The sequence below is a fragment of the Gouania willdenowi genome, chromosome 24 (assembly GCF_900634775.1).
Source record: "Gouania willdenowi chromosome 24, fGouWil2.1, whole genome shotgun sequence".
NCBI classification, from domain to species: Eukaryota; Metazoa; Chordata; class Actinopteri; order Blenniiformes; family Gobiesocidae; genus Gouania; species Gouania willdenowi.
In genome coordinates, this window is record NC_041066.1 from 19,740,784 (window position 1) to 19,764,383 (window position 23,600).

The 23,600-nt window shown below is 36.2% G+C and overlaps 1 protein-coding gene across 1 annotated transcript; it reads right to left on the reverse strand.

Annotated features, from left to right (window-relative positions):
• Positions 1-334: 334 nt before the first annotated feature.
• Positions 335-20,635, reverse strand: si:ch211-225h24.2 (testis development-related protein). The gene is made up of 4 exons (XM_028439800.1): positions 20,321-20,635; positions 12,622-12,672; positions 5,883-5,995; positions 335-3,236 (listed from the first exon to the last, which is right to left on the reverse strand). The coding sequence occupies exons 1-4, from the start codon at positions 20,405-20,407 to the stop codon at positions 2,807-2,809; spliced, it is 681 nt and encodes a 226-aa protein (XP_028295601.1). The 5' UTR covers positions 20,408-20,635; the 3' UTR covers positions 335-2,806.
• Positions 20,636-23,600: the final 2,965 nt, after the last annotated feature.

The window sequence follows — 23,600 nt, forward strand, 5'->3', positions numbered from 1 at the left end:
GACATATATTATTAACATAATAGCAATTACCATAATTCTAAGTGATTAGTAAGTAGAATATGGGATAACATTCTCCTAGACTTCAAACAGGATGACAATAATTGATAGAATTGCAAAAATAAATCATTTCAAATGGCCAATAACAGCTACTTCTGTGTAAATCACTGTGCCTTATTTGCTGTAGTAAGAATAAAAATAAGTTACATTTTAAGGTGGTACAGACCTTATTAACAAATGAGAATTGAATATTCAACAGCAAAAAAGAAGAACAAACTACCAGTTCGATGTGATATTTAAAAAATAATCACATTTTATTTATTTCATATATGCACCATTGCTGTAATTACCTCCACAACGAAGTAGTATTTTCACCCGTGTTTGTCTGTCAGCGCGATAACATCAAAAACAGATTTTGACCTGATTTTACCCAAAGATACACCTTCAACCATGGGAGATTCCATTACATTTCAGAGGGGATTCAGATCAATATATCGATTCTTTTATCAGTTTCAAAAATCAAAAAATCCATATTTCTTATATGTGGTGAAATTCATATCTTCATTCATAATCAAGCTATTTTAATGAGATTTGATTCACTTATGTTGGGTTGGTTATTCAATTACTCTACCAAATTTATTCCAGATCGGATTAAGATTGTGTATTTCATTGCAATTTTTGAAAGTAATGGGTTTGCCCATTCCAACTGTATGGTTATTAATGGGGTTGGAAATTTCTTCCAAGCCTTTAAAGTGTGAATGATTGTGAAACCATGATCAGGATCACTGATCCAGATACCCATCAATATCTGGTGAAGAGGATATCTGGCCCTTGGCATAGGATTGCACTCTGTCATCCTCTTTTTAAGTGATTAAGTTAAAGAGTAACTAAACCCCAAACCCACTTTTTTCTGCTGAATATATATGTATTTTTCGTATTAAGTAGTGCTGTTGATTGATCCTAGTCGCACTCTTCACATTTTAGTAAAAGTTACATTACATTACATTTTGTGTATTTATTTAGTTGTAAAATATCAGTTACTGGCCTCTAAGGGTTGAATGCCGACTATTAGAAGTGAATTTTGCTTTTGGCTGAAACGGATTCTTTGGCTTACCCTGTCATCAACTTTTACTGTTGGCTCCGCCCATCCTACAAAAGCTGAGAGGAGGGAGGAGGGTTTCCTCCAATCACAGCCTTCAGTGAGCATTGATTGACAGCCTAAATGAGGACGTCCACTGTGTTCCGTGTGAAACAGCCACTGTAGCGGTGATGTTTTTGACTCTGTGCTCCTATAAAGAGCAGATTCTGCGCTAATCAGAGGGTTCATCAAGCTATGTGTGTATTTACAGACACATCTATGCTACGTGTGTATTCCCGTCTGTCTCTGCGTGTACGTCTTAGTGCTGTGTGCGTGATGTGGTGGGAGAGCAGGGCTGTAGAGCTACGTGAGCTTCACGTCATGATTGTGTGTGATTGTGCCTGTGGTTGTAGTGACACACCTCAGCTGTGAACTCATTGTGTGTGTGTGTGTGTGTGTGTGTACAGACACATCGTGTGCATTACCGTCTGTCTCTGCGCACAGCGTTGTGGGCTTCCTGAGTGGGTGTGTCTTACTGCTACAGCAGTAACGCCCATAATCAAGGCATTGTTTTTGAATTTCTCCCCTAGTGGCAGGTCAGCAGAAAGCAGGAGTTTAGTTACTCTTTAAGGCCTAAGACATTTTGTCTATCGTTGATTAGTTTCAGAGAAAAAGTTAGCATAAAAATCAGTCCCTCCAGGATTTCGCGGCCCATTTCTGTGATTATTGCGGCCTAAAATGCCTGATTTTGCGGAAGCTTTAAAAAAAAAAAAAAAAATGCGGCAAAAGTTACGGCATTTTGAGGCTTTAGTATTTTCAATAATTTTGTCTAAACTGGTCAATTTGCCAAAAAACCTGATCGCCTTGAATTACTTCATAACAATACAGAAAAGAGCTCACATTCACAATAATTTAACAAGACATGGATTATTTCCATCACATTTTAAAGGTTTCCAGTGCTGAGAATATTACAGACAACAGAGAATCAGTTTAAGTAAGAGTCTCATGTTTTCAGCAATTTGTAAATTTGTGCGTGGAGAGACCACCAGGGGGCGCAAGCACCAATGATATTGGCCACTGCTACCGTTTTAGACGCTACCTGTAATAAAGCTCTATCAAAGATCATATATAATAGTAGAGGTTTAATCAAGTTATTTTCTTTAAAAGTCCTTCTGGAACAGCAGGAGATCATTAAACGCTTGCATTCGTCATATTTTGCTTGAAAGAGTCAGTTTGGCTGTTGTGACACAGTCTGTAACCAGATTAAATGATCGCACCGGGGGACTTCTGGTGGCTGATGGCGACTGCTGGCTTCGGATGTTGATGTGGCTGATGGCGGACGGACTTCAGCCACGTTGTGCCGCTGAATCGACCGGAATCTTCAATCAGATTGGTTAAAATTGCGGAAATGTTGCGGTGATTGGACAGAATTGCAGGGCCGCACAGAATTTGCAGGGATTGGCTAAATTAATCGTGCTTATCGCATCATCACAAATTCCCGGAGAGTCTGAAAAATGTCCTCAGTCGGTCTGCATATTCCTCATTACTTGACTAGCATTAGCAATGACGCTCTCATCTTTGGCTGAATCAAACATCTAAAAATCAGGCGAAAGGACATCACAGTTAAATGACTAAAGCTTCAACATTTTCAGTGATTCAACCCAACAGTCACTAGCATCCCAGGCTAGCTCATAGCATTTAATGATAGAACATCTGTAAGGAATAGGGGTTCTATTTGAAGCCCTCCCACGTGTTTTCTGAAACAATCCCTCGGCTCATCCTGCTGATTCCGGCCAACTTGACTTTGGCTCGAGACGTCCACCTAACAGCAGCTGTTGAATCAGTGTCTGGCAGATTAGCGTAGCGGGAGGAGTCCTCCTCCTCCCCCCGCCCGCCCCAGGAGGGCACGTCCAATGGGAAGCTTAACGAGTTTGGTAAGGACACTGCCAAGTCCCGTCTCTGGCCGTTCTCCACTGGGGGGTCATCGGTCACAGTCTCAGATAAGCTCTCCAAGTGTGGCGGCTCCCAGCCTTCAATCTTCTCCAGTTTTTTAGCCGGTGAGATTTGCCTCATCGTCATGGTGACGCTATCCCAGAAACAGAGACCCTTCTCTGGCTTGTCCTTCTTCTCCTTCTCCTCGTCCTTCACTGTCTTGTGAGACCTTTAAAGAAACGTAAAGCACGAGTGAGGAGAGCCAACAAAAACCTATCTGAGAATTGTTTATCTTTGAACTTCTGAGTATGAAGAAGATAAAAGGTAGTTTTTAATTCTCAGAAAGTCAATTCCAATTACGTTTTTAATGACCAAAATCACAATTACTGAGCCTTTCCCACCCCCAGACCTAGAGTGGAATTGAATAAAGCTCAATAAACCTGTTTTCAATGAAAACCTCAATTCGGAATTACTATTTCCATGTAAACATGAAGCAGAACGCTCACATTCAGAATCATTTAATTCAGAATTAAAAAAACATCATGTAACCGTGACCAGTGGATGTGAGTAGAAGTGTAAAGAGACCAACAGGGTGGAGAACTGATGTAAATCAGACCTCCTAACACTTGACACGAGAACATTCCGCATACAGCGAAGCATAAAGGAATTCCCTGTTGTTTGTCACAGCAAAGGGATTAATTAGGCCTTTCCTCGACTTGCATACCGTGCTTCCTCAGGGGCCTGAGAGTTCATAATAGCTGGCAAATGAAGCTTGGACTCACATGTAAACAAAGACAAGTGGCTGGCAGGGTTTCATCATTGCCAAGTGAAGAGCGTAAATGTTTTTGTTACATACACTTTTAACGCTAATGGCCCCCGAACGCCTCCCATTAGCATGATATGAGCCAGATACGCTGCGAGTTTCACGTCATTGAAACAACCTAAAGTGTAAGTCTGTAACATGTGCTCATTCTTTGGAAAATGATATGGCCTTTAATACTGTAAATGGTTTTATACACTTGTGGTTCATGGCATTAGAGGCCACAAATTTGCAAAACAATTAAAAGTAAAATAAAATAAATGTACAGTAAATGAAACCAGCAAGGCTTCAATTTCTCATTATTAAAAGCTATGAACAATTATTTTTTTAGGTGTTTAGCTTGATGATTATTAATGCTTAGATCAGGGGTGTGGCCCACAGATTTTAAGCAGGAAAACTAACAATTTCAACATAAATGTCCCTTAGATTGTCCTTTGCAACACACACACACACACATATATATATATATATATATATATATATATATATATATATATGTATGTATGATACATAAAAGATGTAAGGCAACAACAATATCCAGGCAATAAGTGACAAATATCAGTCCCTGCAGGATTTTCTTTTAAAATTCATTGATTTTTGTGACCAATTTGTGTTTATTTGAGGAAATTGAGTTCTTTGAACAATTCGCGTTTTAAAATGACTGCAGTAATTTGAAAAAAAGCATGGGAAAATTGCGATCCAAAAAAATGTAAATTTGTGTATTTAGATACATATCTGAGATATCTATAACTGAATTATTCTGTAATTTAGACCAGTGATTCTCAACTAGTGGGTCGGGACCCAAAAGTGGGTCGCGGACCTGTACTGGGTGGGTCACGGACAGCTGGTAAATAATAAATCAATAGTTTCTTTTGATCAGCATGCTGTTAAATGCCTATCAATGTTGCACAGGAAAATATATAGATTTGTTTAAAAAAAGATTATACACGTGTGCTTTCAACAGCTGTTTTTGAAAAACTAAATTTGGTTGGTTGAATTCTTAAAAAAAAAAAAGTGGGTCGCGATTTAATGAGGGTCCCAGGGTGAGACCAGTTGAGAACCACTGATTTAGACAATATTTAGTTTTTTTCTGTTTTTTTAACCTTCTTCTGTGGGCCGAATTAGATGGTCTAAAGCAGAGGTTCTCAGCTGGTTTCACCCTGGGACCCACATTTTGCCATGGACATTATATCGCCAGCCACTTTTTTTTTTCTTCCAGAATTCAGCCAAATTTGGTTTTTCAAAAATGACAGAAAAGTTCCTTTCAAAATAAGATACAAGTCCAACATGAGAGACATTAAGGGTCCGCGACCCACCCAGTACAGGTCCGCGACCCACTTTTGGGTTCCGACCCACCAGTTGAGAACAAGTGGTCTAAAGGGCCGGATTTGGCCCCCGGGCCTTGACTTTGACACATGGCTTAGTGTCAGTACATAAGTAGAACAATGCACCCTACGGGGAAGCAGAGGTACTGCCTTCCTGCCTACTTAGTTCATTTTTATTTGCTATTTATTTTTACTAGACTAACAGGCTGTAAACAGACACAGCTTTATAATAACAACAATAATAATAATAATAACATATATCACAGAAATAAGATTAAATACAAATATTGTCAGCCAACTAATCTTTATTTATTTTTAAATTTTGCCTATCCTCCATTCTGGTTTGAGTCCATTCATTTGGTACATCTTTTCAGAAACTGTGGATTTACTGTGATTTTCAGATGTCAACCCTCTCTACAGTGTGAAAAAGGAACAAAATGATCCAGTAAGTGTTTGTTCTCTCGAGCAAAATGTGCTGTTATTGCCAGAGATAAAGATGGATCATCAGATTGTTTCAAGGTAATAGTAAAGCAACTGCACCTTTAATAAACACTCAACAGAAGTAAATAGAAAGCCATCTCTGTTCAAGTCTAAATACAACATAAACCAGACATGGGCAACTGGCGGCCTGGGGGCCACATGGACTCATTTTGTACGGCCCCCAAAGTAAACGCACAATATGACTTAAAACATTCCCAAAATGACAACAAAAATACATGGCTGATCGTACCCTTTACGATCAGCCAGTTTCTCTCCGGTCAACAAGAAGTGCTCGTCATCTTTAGAGGACATCTTCTTCTCCCTTCTGTCTTTCTTGGACATGATCTTCTTCACCTTGGGCTCCTGGAAAATAAAAAAGGACAGCAGACACATTAACAGTGTCTCTCCTCTCTCTCAAGGTCATTTACAGAATCAGATGACTGTTTATAGATCATTTAGTATAACCAGATTAGCTATGAAACAAAAAGAAAATACTTTCCAACACGTGTCAGTATCAGTAATCAAGATAGTTTTGAAAGTTAAGAAGTCGCAAGACAAATGTCATTGTTTGAAGGTCTAAAAAGGAATGTGTTTGGTGATGGAAAAGGGAGCGATAGGAATTGGATGATCATTTATTGTGAATATTTCATCCTTTGTATCCCTGATAATCAGGATAAACTGGTATGGTAGATGACAGGAAGATTTCTTAGCTGAAAATTCCGCTAGCTGCAAAAATACGAGAATCTGGTACTAGGGATGTAACGATTCACTGAACTCCCGATACGATTCACGATACTGGGTTCACGATATGATTCTGTCACGATTTATTTTACAAAATGGGACTGCAGACAAATTATGACTGAAAAATATTTCTTTATTTTTTTGGAGAAAAAAAACTAGAAAATACTGTACTATTTTTCTTTTATATTTAATTGTCAAGCAAATCCCTTGATAAACTATTCAAAACAATGCAATTAAAAATAAATCTTGAATGAAATAAATAAAGGAATAATACAAATGAAGAAGAAGCCTATTAATTTAAATTCTGGTTCTATAGTAAACAATGCAAAACTACATAACAGTTCCTTTTCTTTTTAAAAGTGCAACTGAAAATGTATTTTGTGCCTTAACAATTGGACTTGGAAAAAAAAAAACAGTCTGCACTGTATTTACGTCACATATTTGTTTTGACCAGCAGAAGGCGCTGGTAACCCAGTGGACGGTTGGGATGCAGATATTCTTGCAGTGAAGAAGAGATGCTATGCTAGCAGACAGAGCTAATAGAAAAATGTGACTTTTACAGATATTCACGTATATTACAGATATTCTTTTGGTGCTAAAGGGGTAAGGAATCATTTATGAACATGTTTAAGAGTAGAAGACGGCCAGAAAGAAAGTAGTAGCAGATTCCTACCTTTTAGACGAGAAGGATGCTGCTGTTTAAAAAAAGTACTGCGATTCAATTTTCAGAGCATCAATGTGAACCGAGATACCTATGAATTGATTTTTAACTGCTTTATGATTAATCGTTACATCCCTATCTGGTACATAGTATAAAGGAACCTGGCTGGATATTTCAATGAAATTCCAAAGCATCCTTGAAAACTGAGGAATTCTGTTCAACACAGCCCAGTGAACTGTTTACTATAGACGGTCCCAAAATAATCCACGGAGAGAAAAGAGAAGTTTCTCTTGATATTGTGTCTGTGGAGGGAGAAACAGTTGAGTTGTGGTTTGAACTAAAACCTTGAGACGTTTTGCCTTGGCTGTAGCGTTTGCCACATTCCACAGGGAGAATCCACTCCCTCTGAACCTCCTCATGTTCTCTATCTCATCAGAATTCCTCCCTGCCCTCGAACATTTGCTTTGAGCACCGATACGACCTTTCCCCCGACCAAAGTTTTGGCTTTTTTTTCTCTCTAATAGAAAACTCCCAATGTCATATAACAGTCACTTGCACCACAATCTATGACTGCTTTTACAAATCCATTTGCTTTAAATCAAACTGGGAGTAACCCATTTTGCGGGGGAAGCCCTGGGTTACAACACTTATAAATTGGAGGGGTCACAAGGGGGTTATGTGGACATTGTGCAATGTAATGCAAAGAAAGGGCAAAATACAAATTAGGAATAAACAAGTTTACTAAGCCCATATTAAGGTAATTCAACTTAAAGATGTGTTACTTTTCTTCATACGAGTCATTTGAATGAAAATAAACCCTTAAATGATAACATTCAAATGATTTAAATCCACAAATACAAGTCTGAAGAAGTTATTTAGGTTATTTTTTAGGATAATCCCTAAGATATCTACAAGTACACGCAAACCATTAATTTGTCTCTGCAATTATATATATTATACATAAAAAGTTTGTGAACCATTGACTAGGGATGTCCCGATACAACTTTTTCACTTCCGATACAATACCGATATTGCAGCCTTGAGTATTGGCCCATACCGATATATCAACACGAATCATACATACTTTTATTACTTACTTTGTCATGTGGAATGTTAGAAAAGGCTTGATTAAGTGATGTTACTCAAACAGAGAACAATAGTCAACAATTCAAGTTCACTTCAGTTATTTTTTACTGTCAGTATATGGTGGGAACAAGTGTGGGCGGGGACAAAAACAACAAAAACTTATCGGAGCGCTTATATCGGAGATTTTAGATGCTGTCCGATAAAATCCAATATTCGTTTTCTATCTGATATCGGACCGATATCCGATATCAATATCGGATCGGGACACCCCTACCACTGACCAAACCTAATCTGCATTTTTTCAAGCCCCTGCCTCTACTTTGACCTTAATGACGTCTCCAACCACCCCCTCCCCATCCTCTGTGCACAGTCACTGTAAACTAGTTCCAAGTCTGCAGGACCAGAAACCAGAGTGGGCAAAATAGATGAAATCTTTCATTTGTGTGTGTGTAACTAAATACTAACCGTGTACGTGCATACATATACAGAGACTTGCCTATTCACTGTTCTCCTCAGCATTAACCTTCAGGCCTCTGGATCCAAAGCAGCTCAATGACCAGTAATCTCTACCCGGCCAAAAAGGTAAACCGGGGGGGGGTGGATTCATGCTTGAATGAACAATGGAGCTCTTATTGGCCTGACATTTTCCATTCATTCCTTCAAGATGGGAATTGAAAACAACAAATATATTCCAATCAGAATTTCAGAACAAAAGTCCAATTATACGCCAAATAATTAGTTTGATTTACTATAGTATTATGTGTATGTTTCTGCGTTTGGGGGCATGTTGGTCTGAAATGAGGCTAGGTCACACACACTGAGGTACACATTGCTATTGTTACATAATATAAGCCATTTTAGGCAGCACGAGTACTGGATTAGTACAGTTTAAAACTGGACAAGGAATGAGAACACTCGGCCGTGCTTTGCTCCACGTCGCACCATTAGTACAACAAAGTCGATGGTTTGTAAAATATTTAGATTTATGTCCTAATTCCTGCACTGGGTCATCTATTCAAATGTTTTTTTTTTTTTTTTTAAATAAGTTTCCATGTGCCTTTACAATCTTTAAATGCAGCCAACATTAAATCATGTATTATAAACTAATATAGAACTTTTGTTATTAAGTAAAAATAATTACTTATCACAACCCATCTAAAACTTTTGGATTAATTTTATAGAAAAGTAAATTGTATTATATTTATAAATGTATTTTTTAAATTATTTGATTAAGTTAGAATGAAAAGACAAGTGTAATATTTTATATATATATATATATATATAATTTATTCATTGTCGTCCATCATTTTTATACCAACATTTCTTTTCTGCAGCTGAGCATTTAAGAATTATGGTACAACATATACCACATGGTATAAAGACTATACCAGAGTTCCAATATCAATTCATTTAATTCAAAAATGTCAATCACAAGACTTTAATTCTGTAAACCACTGTGCAATGTTGACTACTGAAAATTGATATGTAAAAATGCTTTTTTAAGAATTCTTGGTTGAAATTAGACATAAGAGAGGAATAAATGGGACTTTCCCCTTCTTTTTTTGTTGCTGTCTTTGTTGTGTGTCCTAATATGAGCATAAAACCACTGCCTTTCACAGTGTCTTAGCCGTCTGCGGCTATTTTCAGCCTTGTTTTTCTTCCATAGTGATTGTTCCAGTCCAAAAGAATGCTGCGTTTCCTTCCCCTCTCCAGCTCAACAACCCCAGTCCTCACAAACAGAGCAGGTCATGAAACAACGTCCTGTGAACCAAGGATCGTATATACAGTAGCTATACATGAAGAGAGCAAACAGCCAACACGTCGCCTGTGTAAGGTTTGAAGAAACTTTTAGTATTTTTTTTCAATCTGAAAGTTTTGGTTTGATCTTAAAATTTAACAAGAACCCTAAGAGAACGCAAACGTCTACCAAACGCCAAGTATCCTCTTTGCCAGATATTACCAGGATAGTTAATGGAGCAATGATTCTAATCATGGTTTAGTGATCATTCATATTTTAAAGGGTTGTAAGAAAATTCTATTCTCATCAATAACCAAATTTATATGCAGGTAACCCCTATTTTATTGGACAATTGCAATAAAATGCACAATCTAGATCTGATCCAAATTAAATAAGGTGGGAAAATTGAGGCACTAACCCAGTGTTTTTCAACCTTGGGATCGTGACCCCATGTGGGGTCACCAGGTATTAAAATGGGGCTGCCTAAAATGTCTAGTAATTAGTAAAAAAATTACTGATTAAAATTAAGTTTTGATTTCCTTTTAATTATTGTTATTATTATTTCATTATTCTTTACCACACAATATCAAACAAAAATAGTCTGAATTTTCTCTTTCTCAAATATAAATTTAGTTAAAATTAAAAAAAAACTCAGTGTTTTTCAACCTTGGGATCGTGACCCCATGTGGGGTCGCCAGGAATTAAAATGGGGTCACCTAAAATGTCTAGTAATTGGTAAAAAAAAATTACTAATTAAACCTATGTTTTTTATTTATTTTTTTAAATTATTGTTAGTTATTATTATTTAATTATTCTTAACCACACAATTTCAAACAAAAATATTGTAAACTTTCACTTTCTCAAATTTAAATCTAGTTCAATTAAAAACCAGTGTAATAATATAGAGAATAAATGTTTCTGGGGTCACCAGAAATTTGCGATATAAAAATGGGGTCATGACCCAAAAAAGGTTGGGAACCACTGACCTAACCTGTCATAACTGAGGTAAATTTCATAAAGATCAGCCACTTATGACCCGAGATATGAACTTTTGAAATTTTGCCAATAAAGAGAGAGATTTTTCAAACTGATCCAGAATCAGTATATTGATCTGGATCCCTTTGAAAGAATGGAATGGAATCTTCCATAGTGTAAGGTCTATATTTGGTAAAAAGTTTGTAAAACTGTGAAGTGCTTATGACGTAATCATGCTAACGAACAAACTCTCTCTAACAAAGTTTGTCTGACAGTGCGTTAGTACTTTAAAAAAAAAAGTCTTTAAAAATACAAATTTTTCCATTTTTGCTGTTAAATGTTTGTGAGGAAAGCTAAAAAATAAGTTTGATGCTTCTTATCAGGACTTTTGCACAATTATTATTAGAAATGTTCTCATTAAGAGGTGGTTTATTAAAGCAGAAAGGGAACAAATAAATATCGTTCGGCATAAATGTGATCCACTGTCATTTATGGTAAGACTGCTTTATAGACTGATGCAGTATTAAAGCTTTGACGTCTCATTGGATAGCTTGAGTTTCCTGTGGCCTAAACTGGTTCCTAGAAAGTCCGTTGCACAGAATGACCAGCAGTAAACAAAACCCATCAAACCGTAACATAAACATAAGCAGAAGAGAGAGAGAGAGCGCTACAGTATGTTATTACAAATGAATCCAGTGGCACCGAAAGTACTCTGACAGGTAGAAAAGACGTCATTCCACAGATGCAGGATGTTATCTTGGGAAAACAACAAGAACATGCACATATGCACCATGACAACACAGCAGACCGCCTTCATGTGATAAGGATAAAGCTTGTGTGTTTACAGATAAACAAGCTCAGCCTCTGCAGGCCCTTTGACCCTCCCAAAGCGCTTCATCTTCATAAGACGCTGTCTGACACAGCAGGAATCTGTGTTTGGTTTTGAGCCGCTGGTATTGTTTGGAATATTTCAAAAAGTACACAAACTGACAACAAAGACAGACACAACAACACATGACAGAATGGCTCCAAAGACACACAAACTGTTCACAAAATGACAGAAAACAACAACAAAAACACACAAATCAACAACATAAATGCAGAAAATGACAAAAAAAAAAAACCACACAATGACTCCAAAAAATGTACAAGTTGACAGCAAAATGCACAAAAGTACACAAACATTTTTCAGAACATACACAAAAACCTTACACAAAAAATACACAAAAAATTTAAAAAAATACACAAAAATTAAAAAAAATACACAAAAATTAAAAAAAAACCCACAAAATGACAACAAAGACAGATACAACAACCACTTAAACAAACAAAATGACTACAAAAACACAAAAAAAAACAACAACACACAAACTGTTCACAAAATTATACAAAATGACAGAAAAACACAAAAAACTACAAAAATACAGAAAAAAAAACACAAATCAACACAATAAATGCATAAAATGACAGAAAAATACACAAAATTCCAACAAGAACACAAATAATAAAAACACACATGATGAATCCAAAAACACAAAATGACTACAAAGTGACGAAACAACAAAACCACAAAGACAAAACCCTTTATTCCCCCTGTATTAATGCTCAGATCAATCATTAATCTAAATGCTGACATACAGTACATGTTGATAATGTGGCCCTTGGATCAGATATAATTACATTTTTGTGCCCCCCGCTGTGATAGTTACTAATCTCTGGACTAATGTCAAAGGTTTGAGCCTCAGACGTAAAACTGTGTGTGTGTGTGTGCGGCTGTGAAGTGTTTACCTTGGATACTGCAGTGACCGCTTCCTCGTCCTCTCCTTCTATGTCTTTGCCCTGAGAAAAACACAGACGTGTAGTGAGAAGTGTGCTTTGTGATTTCCTGTTAAAGAATAGGCACCGATGCAGGGATTTATGGCTGAATGAAGGGCTGAGGCCATGTTTAACAAACAGACAGGAAAAACACACTCGTGACCTTTTGACTCACCAGTGTGCGACTCATTTTCTGGCAACATATTTAGCTCTCATTGTGTTTCAGTCTTCAAGATATGAGTGGTGGCTAATTTATCGCTGGGGTTGCCATGTTGTAAACCAGTGGTTCCCAAACTCCCCCCTTTCGCTAGCATTTGAATCTAAGTACCCCCTTTGTCCGACTAACACATTTTGGTCAGAATTCTGTTAAAAAACCACTATAAAGCATAATGATGGAATGAATGAGTGATGACACACATTTTAAAGAACCATGGGACCATGTGACCCTTGTATTTTCGGTTCATGATCTAATCAAGATCATGTTTATCATCATTTTGTGTGTTTCCTTTGTCATTTTGTGTGTTTTTGGTGTTATTTTGTGTGTTTTTGTTGTTGTTTATCAGTTATTTTTGTTATTCAGTAGATATTTCTCTGTATTTTGTGTGTTTTTGTTCTTGTTTTTGTGTGTTGTTGGTATTATTGATCCTCTCTCAATGTGTGTGTTTTTGGTGTCGTGTGGTTGTTTCTTATGTTGTTTTGTACGTTTCTCTGTTATTTTTGTGTATTTTGTAAGTAATCCTAGTATTTTTCTCATTTAGTGTGTCTTTGTTGTATTTTTCTCTCTTACTGTGTGTGTGTGTGTGTGTGTTTGGTGTCATTTTGTTTTTTGTTGTTTGTTATTTTGATTATTCAATACATTTTTCTCTTATTTTGTGTGTTTTTGTTGTCGTTTTGTGAGTTACTGGTTAGTTTTGAGTATGATTATCATTTTTAAACAAAATTAAACATTATAAAACCCCAGATTTCTAATGTTTTCATTTGTAAATTTCTACACTCTCTCAAGTACCCCCTGTATTGCCGTTGCGTACTCGTACCCCCATTTGAGAAACCCTGTTGTAGACAACTTTGGACGCCTTTTAATTTGAAACCTTTGAAACTATTGGACTTCCTCTGACTGAACGTCGACATTCAGTCAGTGACTCACACAGTGAATCTTGTCAGTATCATATCATCACAAAATAAGAGTTTCATTTATTTCCTCCACCACCATTTATTCTTTAAACCATTACGTCACCTAAAGCCTCTATTTTAAATGTGTAGCTTCCATCCAAACAAGCTAATTATTCTTCAATCACTCCCCTCAGCATTTACGTCAGCCGTTTCCGTCTGCTAGCTGTTAAATGACCAGCGCTGAGTCATGATGTTGCATTTCAATCACCTTTATCTGCAATCTGACCTCCTGCTGCTGATGCTTTGATGTTTTTCGTTCCACACGTACTGCAAAACGTCGTCTCACTAACGCGTCTCTTCTTCAACACAAATATCTAAACCAATCACAGACATTTTTGAGAACGTCTCATTTCTAAATAATTTTGAAAGATGAAATGTCAAAGTTCTATTAGATGAGAATGAGAATGGGATGAACCAGGAAGCAGATGAACACAGAGAACTTACTACTGGGTAACATGCTACAGGTCACACAGGCTCATCAAACTGGGACACGTGGAAAATGTAATAATACAGTAGTTACTGTGACTAATGGCCACATCTGTAGTGACCTAATGTATGTTACTATTAGGGCTGCAATGATTCATTGATTTCCTTCTTCCTTCCTTTTTTTAATGTTTATATTGTATTATAAATGTTTTTTTCAGTGTCATTACCTCCGCCAAGAGCGAAGCGCAGAAGCGGAGCGAAGCAAAGAGCGGTAAGTTTATGTTTTACCCTCCGTTTATCTGTCAGTCTGTCAGTTAGCAAGATAACTTGAAAAATTATGAACGGATTTGAATGAAAATTTTCTGGAAAATTGATAAAAGGGACAATGAACAGGTTTTGGTGATGTTCTGGCTACCAAAAGAAAATATATAGATACAGTATATATATCTCATTCAGGTAGTCGTGGTAACACAGCTCAATGTTGACAGGTAGTCATGGTAATCCTAAATTTACCATGTTAACGTGACCGGAGCGCGTTGGCTTAGCTTGAGCTGCTTGGTGAAGGTCTGCGCTCTATGAGTGCTTTTCTAGTTCATATTTTTATTTATTCATTCTTTTATTTATTTATTTATTTATTTATTTATTTATTCATTCATTCTTTTATTTATTTCATTTCATTTTCTTTATAACCACATTGAGTGGATCTTTTCATGATAAAATTGCATGTTTTTTGCATAATGATTATATAAATTGTTTATCACAATTACCAGTTCATTGGTGTTGAATAAATATATGAGAATATAGATTTATGTGAAGAAGAAACACAGGTTTACACAGAAGGAAGTATAAATTCGATATATATTACTGGTGTTTTTCTATTTTTATTCTCTTATACTTATTTATACTGTATTTCTTCATTAGGGGTCTAACAGGGAACTTGGGGATGTTATTTCATTATGTATATGTTCATGCACATAATGACAATTAAAAAAACCTTGAATCCTTATTCTCTATTTCTGATCTTTGTTACATTCAATAAGATGGTTTTAAATCTCAAACTATTTCATATGTACAGCTCTCATCGAGGATTTTTTATTCCACTTAAAGCCATCAGATCTAAAGAACCTAAAATATTCCCGGGTGAAAATACTGAACAAGAATTCTTGTAAATCTGGTGATCAAACGATGAAGAACCTTCAACATGGAACCTCACCGTGGGAGAAGCGGTGGTCCGTGTCAGACCACCTGAAATGATCAAAGCCTCGCTCTCACACACACTGATTATTGACTGCGACAGTGTTAAAAGGAGTTCTTATTTCACACCTCAGGGGACTCATTCCTTTCTGCCTCCCTTTGTGTTTAAATTTCTACACAGAGTTTGACCTGGTTTGTTTAACCTCTAGATACGTTACCCTACACTCACCAAACACACTAAATATGTCACCATGTACCACAGTGTGTACGCGCTCTATCTCACTAGAAACATTTAGATAGTGAGAACTTTTGATTGATTCATAAAAGAAAAAAAGAGGTTGAAGCTGCTCGGTATGCTCATATACTGTAGATAAAGAAGCTGTGTTTGAAATAGGATGCATACTCCGCACTATACACTACAAACTCAGTGAGTACATACTGTCTACTACAGTGGTTCTCAAACCTTTTTTGGCTCAAGTACCCCTGTTCTCTTTATTCTGTACCCCACTTTTGTCTGATTACAACTTTTTGCTTAGAAAACTATTTAAAGGTCCCATATTATGCTATTTTTCAACCATCTCCATTAGTTCTAAGAACCCCAAAAACACAGTATTTGAGGTTTATTTTCCTAAACTCGCCTGTTTTCCAGAGTTTTAGCCTCTGAAAAGTCACTTTCTGAGCAACTCTACACAAACAGGCTGATTTGCGACCTACTTATGCATATTCATGAGTGGGCGTGTGTATAGACGGGACACTGACTTCCTCCTCCCCGCACGGTGACGTAGGGCCAGAGGACGGCCCGCCCTCCTCCCACCCACTCCGTAGCCGAGCTCATGCTGCTTTATAAACACGAGACAGAGTGTGGGGGCGGGGCATACATAGACTGTAGAAAATACATACGTAGCACTCTGCGAAGGACGCTGAAATGCTCACCGTCGTGGGCGTGTCTGTTTACATGCAGAGAGCTTCCTGGAGGCGCGGCTTCTCCAGCTCAGTGCCGCGTCAAATTCGTCATCAAAGTGGGAACGCATCATTAAATTGTAGTGAGGTGTTTGGGCTCATCCTGTAGTAAGAAAGGAGTAAATCACCCTCTAACTAACGATTGAGGGAATCATTGAAAAAAACCACTTTGGGCATGTGTATGAAGCCCTAATAGCACTTTATGATGTTTAAAGCACAGAAAAGTTCATTTAGCGTAACATGGGTCTTTAAGTGGTCCTTGGTCTGAAAAAGTTTGAGAAAACACTGGTCTAATGATAATGTGTGTTGCTGTTTATTTGATCCTACTTCACAAAGAGAAAAGGATGCACACACACACACACATACACTACACACAAACCAAAGCTTTACAGGTGGAGTAACACAAACCGTGTGGTGAGGGTATAAGCACAGAGCTCACATGCTGCCCTGAGCGTCAAAGATATTGACTTCAGATCCTGCATTTTATCTTCCTCTCCTTTATATCTCCTTCTTTACCTCTTTGTCTGTGAATGCATTATCTATTTGCACCCCAGGATATCTGCTAGTCTCACGTGTACAGTTTGTACACACAGCTTTATTCTAACAAACAGAAATCACACAAAAGTGCAACATTGTGTCTGGTAACAACTCGAGGGGCAAAGTAGCCTAGTTTTGATAAAGTCCCAGAAGATGATAAAACGTAGATTAGAGACAAAGTGTGTTCTGCAGGGTCACTAGTGCGGTTTGTGAACCACAGACTGCCTGTCGGAGCTCACCCTAGGGCAGGGTTTAAGTAAGAAACAGGATCCTTAACTGCACACTAGCAACACTGGAGCCACATTATGTGGTTTTGGGCAATTTGGTTGTTTTTTCCCCTCCAAAGAGAAACGTTGCAGCTGAATCTCAGCAATCTGACAGTGTATTTAAAACATCAAGTTTACAATCAATTTTCAAGGCCCGAGGAATGAAAGCGGTGCAAAGACCCTATTGTTTCTGTACAGACACTTCACTTGGATCACTGAGGCCCTTTCTGGAGATGTAATGTCATGAACTTTGGCAGGAGGGTACAGGTTGGTAAAATAATCAACGTCTAGTTTTTTGATTCAATTTCAGGACTCGTTAGCGCCACCTAGCGTTTGTAACTTTTCACCAGTTTAAACTAGCTTGATGGCATTCATTAAGTGTATGCACTGGACCGTGACTAGCAAAAATGTAATTTGCAAGTACAACCTTAATCCAACAGGAAGTCTGCATGTTTGATTTTAGCGGGTCAAATTTGGCACTTTTTCCTCAATTTTCGGCCAAACCGCACCATCTTTAAGAGCAAACTCCTCCTCGAGTTTTCATAATATGGATTCTTCTTCTTCTTCTGACACTTTACTTGGATCTTTGAGGCCCTTTCCGGGGGTGCAATTTCATGAAATTTGACAGGAGGGCATAGGTTGGTAAAAAAAATAAATAAATAAATTACGAATACTTTTTTGATGCAATTTTGGGACTTGTTAGTGCCACCTAGTGTTTGTAACTTTCCACTGGTTTGAACTAGCTTGATGGCATTCGATAGGTACAGTATATGCATTGCACCGTGACTAGCAAAAGTGTGATTTGGACCTATAACCTAAATCCAACAGGAAGTCAGCAATTTTGAATTTAGACGGCCAAATTTGGCACTTTTTCAACATTTTAAGACCAACCACACTGTCTGTAAAAGCGAACTCCTCCTGAGGGTTTATAATTTTTATTTGTCATGGATGGTGAAACCGGACAAGAACCCAAAAGAAAGTAAAGAAAAGATATACAGAAAGTTAACGCCACAAATAAGTATTGCACGGAAATGTATAAAATATAAAAACAGTCTTAGAGGGCAATAACAGAATACAACAATACAGTAATAGAGGCTAAATATAAATAGGAAAATAATATAAAAAGTTTAAATAATATAGCTATATACTGTATTCTTATCCTATAAGAATATAAAGACACATACATATTTACAGACGGTGCAAGGAGATGTTAGAGAGTTTTGTTCTACAATCGGACAACAATATGGATGAAATTTGTAGACTTCATTGTATTTTTTATTGTTCATATTAAAACTGGTGTTTAATGGAGTAAATTAGTTTTATTCCACAGATGAAAATAGATGAATAGATGGATGATGGATGGATGGATGATGGATGAATGATGGATGGATGGATACTGCTAATGGCACATTCTCGCTCTGCATGTGTTTAATCAGAAATAAGGTGAAGGAGAATCCTCTCATCCTGACTCTATCCTGTATCAGTGCAGGCTTAGTGCTGCCTCTTCCCTCCTCACAGTGTTCACAACAGTTCTACACGCAGCCTGTGACCCCTGTTCATGCTTTACTACCATGGGTGACTCCAGGAGATCTGTTGTAAACGTTCCCAGGAATCCTGACAAGAAACTGAACATAGTTTGACTTTAAATCAGAGGACCACCGAGGCCCCTGAGCAGCTTTGGCCCAACAGGGCATGTGTGTTTAATCCCAGGATGGGAGTAAAGATTGGGAACAAATCCAACCCCAAGGGTCAGAGATTTTGATGTTATCACAGCGGTAGAAGACAAACATTGTTGGTTTTAACTAAATCTATTGTAAAATAACACTGTTTGTAATGTAGCCTGTTGGATCAGAGATGGGCAACTTCTATCAGAGCGGGGGCCACAAAAATATGATTGTTCACATTATCAATATTCATGTTAGTTTTCAGAATAAAGACCAATCTGAGCTTTAATACAGGATAAAACAAAGGGGTTTGGCTTTGTAGTCCTTCTGTGTGAGTTTTCTTGGAGTTTTTTTTAGTTATTTTGTCTATTTTCTTGTCAATATGGCACATTTTTGTTGCCTTTTTGTGTGTTTTTCGAGTCATCATGTGTGTTTTTGTTATTTTTTTATGTTATTGTTGTCATTTTGTGTATTTTTCTTGTCATTTTTGGGAAATTCAGTTGGCATTCTATGTATTTGTTAAGTTTTTTTTGTATGTGTTGTTGTTTTTGTAGTCATTTTGTGTTTAAGTGGTTGTTTAGTGTGTCTATCTTATCATTTTGTGTAGTTTTGTTGACATTTTGTGCATTTTCTGTGTTTCTTGAGTTTTGCCAGTTGCCTATGTTGCACAGGTTGGGCCAATTGGTAAAAAAAAAAAAAAATGGGGAAAGTCCAATTAAAGCCTTTTAAGTTTTACTGCTGACAAAAAAAACAAGAACAAATCTACACAAATGGATGTTCATGTCATTTTGCTATTTCTTCTGCAGGAATGTTGGATCTTTGTGGGTCTCCTCCCACGTGCTCACCCCCCTCCTCCCAACAGCCTGACAGAAACCAGCTGCTTAAAAGTGCTGATACAGGACCTCAAACACAAAACTCACTAAAAAAACATACACACAACTTTAAAATACTCTAAAACCATACTTAAAAAAATAAATAAATAAAATAAAAATACAAAAATCTTACAATTCTTATGTTTCATGTCTCACAGTCTTCAACAATTTTGGATCAACTGCTCATCAACTCATGCAGTATTTATCTCTATAAAATAAAGAGCAATAGCAATAAAAAGTAATAATGTGGCATTATTGCCATAAAACACCAAAAATATAACGTCAAAAACTTTAAGTTGAGGTCAAATACTTTATTATTTGACAGATAAAGTCATGATTGTACAGTTTTTTTTGTGTCTCTATGTTTTATGGATGTAATTAAAGTTTTTTCAAAGCTTAAATAAGTCAAGTAACTTTGGTTTTAACCCTTAATGCAGCATTTCAGTAACACTTTCTCTACTATACTGTCCAGCTGAACCTGTACAACGTGCACTTTACAAAATGTGAACTTAATCTGTATCACACACACAGATTTCATCACTGATCATCATCATCATTCACCCTGACGTTAGTGTTTATTTACCTTGTAGGAGTGATGAAAGTGCCAGGACATGTCGTCCTCCTCTGACGCATAATCCACCAACACTTTACTCTTAGTTTTCTTGAACATGGCTCCACGAATCTCACACTAAATCCTTTTTACTTTTTATTCCTATTAGAAAAATAAAATAAAAAAAAATCTATTTTTGAGATTGAAAATGTATATTTAGAGTTGTTTTCTGATGAAAGCGCGTTGGACTCTGTGAGTTCCTCTCAACAGTCCAGTCCTAAAAGGCTTCTGTGGAATAAAAAGCTCATTCATTGAGCTCCAGCCGCTGGATGACGCTCAGACTTGTTTCCTCTGCGTTTTGACGCGCGTCTTGTTGCGCGTTTACGCACCTGGACGCTGCTCAGGCTCCGCCCCCTGCCCCCTCCCCCCCTCCTCATCTTAAGTTACCATGTCAAAGAAACACCACGCTTTGCATTAATGTCAGATAATGTTCGTTTTTTATATGTATATAAATCAGGCGTGGATGACTTAAAATGCTGTCATTTGATTGGTTTAGAAAGGTTAGCATTAAAGCCCAAGTGAAGGAAACCAATTTAATTCATTTTAGTTACATCAGTTCCCCTTTGTGTAATTACTGTATTTGTTGCTATTGCTCATTATTTAAATAAATAATGATAAAAAAAACATTGGCTATTTTTTTTTTTTTTTTTTGTAAAACTCTTTATATAATTATAGGTGCTGCGCAGCAATGATCGGGGCCAGGCAATTTGAGCCAAAACAAGACGTCAGTCGTTAGCGTGTAAAAGCACATTTCATATGTCTGTCAAAAATTCCGAAAATACACATATTTATGGGACGCCGATTGTAAAGTTGCGCATGCTAAAATAAACCACAACGTTTCGCAACATCAAGCAAAAAAAAAAAAAAAACAGGTTTAAAAAAAGATTTTTTTTATTTTATTGAAAAAAATCCAAAGAGAAAAAAATTCTAAATTAGCTTTTAATTTGGTACTTCGAGTGAATTTGCCTATAAGCTAAATATTTGGTTTTATTTTTAGATTTGATATTTAACATTTAGATTTAGATTTAATATTTCTTTTTAAATGTAATGTTTAGATTTAGATTTAACTTTGACATTATATTTTTGCGAGAAATGTGAATATCACAATCAATGCTGTAAATCTGGTCAAAAGTAACACATAAGAAAATTCACATACGTTTTTTTAAAAATGTGATTTGTTGCTAAATGTTGCAAAAAGTTGCTGTTTATTTTACTATGTGTGACTTTACAATCAGTGCTCCATACATGTTGCATCTAGACAGCATAGTGTTTGATTTATTGGTTCCATAAGTGAAAAAATGATCTTTTAAAAAGGCAATTTTTGCTTTTATTCTAACTGTTTGCATTAGAGTGAAATTCAAAATTCAGTATAAATTCTGATTTTCCAACATCATCTAAAATGACTCCAAAATGTTATCATTTACAAAAAAAAAAAAAAAAAAAAAAACGAATTTGAAAATGCATTTAGCATGACTTTACAAGTATCTCTTTTTACAGTCAAACATTGTGAGGCACTGTAGGTTACAGTTTTTCATAGATCAAAAGTCTATGTTGATGGCTTGTGACGTAGGGCAGTCTGATGATGGGCTGTAGCTCGTTTGGTGTCAATTGAGCAAAAGTTGTTGGAGAGTTTTTATGTTTCACAGATTTTTGCAACACAGATTCATAAACTTCATCAGTTGCAATAAGTTCATTAAAAGAATCAAAGTTTCTACATTTTTTAGGGCTACATTTTGGTGAAAGTTTCAAATATGCAGCACATATAGTTGATTTGTTGTGAATTTTAAAGGCTTCCTGTAGCGCCACCTTTAGGACGAGCTGAGGCAATCTGGCATGGGACAAAGGTGCTGGAAAAACAAATGTTCTCAGTTAAAATAAGTGTTTTTTCCCATTAAAAACCACACTATGATTATTACATAATAAATAAATGGATGCTATTTTTATTTATTTATTTTCATTTCAAGTACACGGCGCCACGATGAGTCACATAATAACAATCATCACTAATAACAAGTAGAAACACGTCAGACATTTATTCCTATGGCTTTTTACCAAAATAAAACTCCAATTACTCAGTTTTTATATTGCTAATTAAAATAACGATATGACATTTATATTCAATATACAATGTCCCAGAAAGGAACATAACATAACAAGCCCACCTGCTCTTTATTACTAATTTGTACTTCTTCTTAAAGTGCTCTAAATTATTGCATCCTTTTAACTCCCTCAACTGCGCCTTTTTTTTTTTCAACATATTTTTCTTGTTTTCTACATTATTCTAAATAATATACCAAGACCTTGTGTGTCATGTGACATATGAAACTATTTTTTCGGTGCTCCCTGCATGCAAAATTACCATTAAGATTTGTCTTTTTATTATAATAAGTACAGTTTTCAAATGACCTAAATGTTAATTTATCCAAAACACACAGAAAAAAAGTGTAATTTGTGTGTGGATAAGTGAATATAAAGCTTTTTTCCTCAGAGGAATGACACTTTTCAGCATTACAAATGATTATTTAGCTTTAATCATTTTTTCCAACCAAGATAAATCACACCAAAACACAACTTAAGGGTTTTGTCACATTTCCACTATTTTATTATAAGTATAAAGTTGATTTTTACTCCTGGTGGCTTCCACATACATGGTTACTAAATATATATGTCGATAAGTGAAATATTTTGTTAAATGTTGTTAGTGTTTAAGGAGGTGTTGAGCATTGATGCACAAATGTTGCTTTTTGTTTGATTTAATGAAGCCTGTACTTCCAACATTTGACCACAGAGCGGCGCTGATGTACCACGTTTAAGAAGAAAAAACTTTATTCTGTCGCCACCTTATATTATATTATATTACTTATAAACAATAAATAAATTATTTACAGAAACTATTTAGCTAAGCAATCAGTAGTTATTTAACTGAAGCTTGAACTACAAAAAAATGGAGGTAGATTTGTGTCATTATTATTCAATCAAAATTCGCTTCAATAAAAAAATATTTTCAATAAGAAAAACTTCACTTTAATCAAAAGAAAAGTATTTGAATACAAATAAATGTTTTAACTCACTCCAACACACTTTTTTTTTATTTAAAAGGTTAAAAAAAACAATAGAAAATAATTTTTTACTAAGGCAATTTTTTTATTATGGTTTTTAAATTTGGTGTTAATAAAGATACAAATCTACCTCCATATAAACACTGCAGTAACATTGTGTGGCCACTAGTAGGAGCGCTACATCTGCTACCTCA

Bases quoted from the DNA above. Each gene is read 5' to 3' on its own strand.
- si:ch211-225h24.2 (XM_028439800.1), bottom strand. From the start codon at position 20,407: ATGTTCAAGAAAACTAAGAGTAAAGTGTTGGTGGATTATGCGTCAGAG. The intron at 12,673-20,320 runs GTAAATAAACAC...TGTTTTTCTCAG, and splicing joins ACTTTCATCACTCCTACAAG to GGCAAAGACATAGAAGGAGA. The intron at 3,237-5,882 runs GTACGATCAGCC...GTTTCTTTAAAG, and splicing joins AAACTGGCTGATCGTAAAGG to GTCTCACAAGACAGTGAAGG.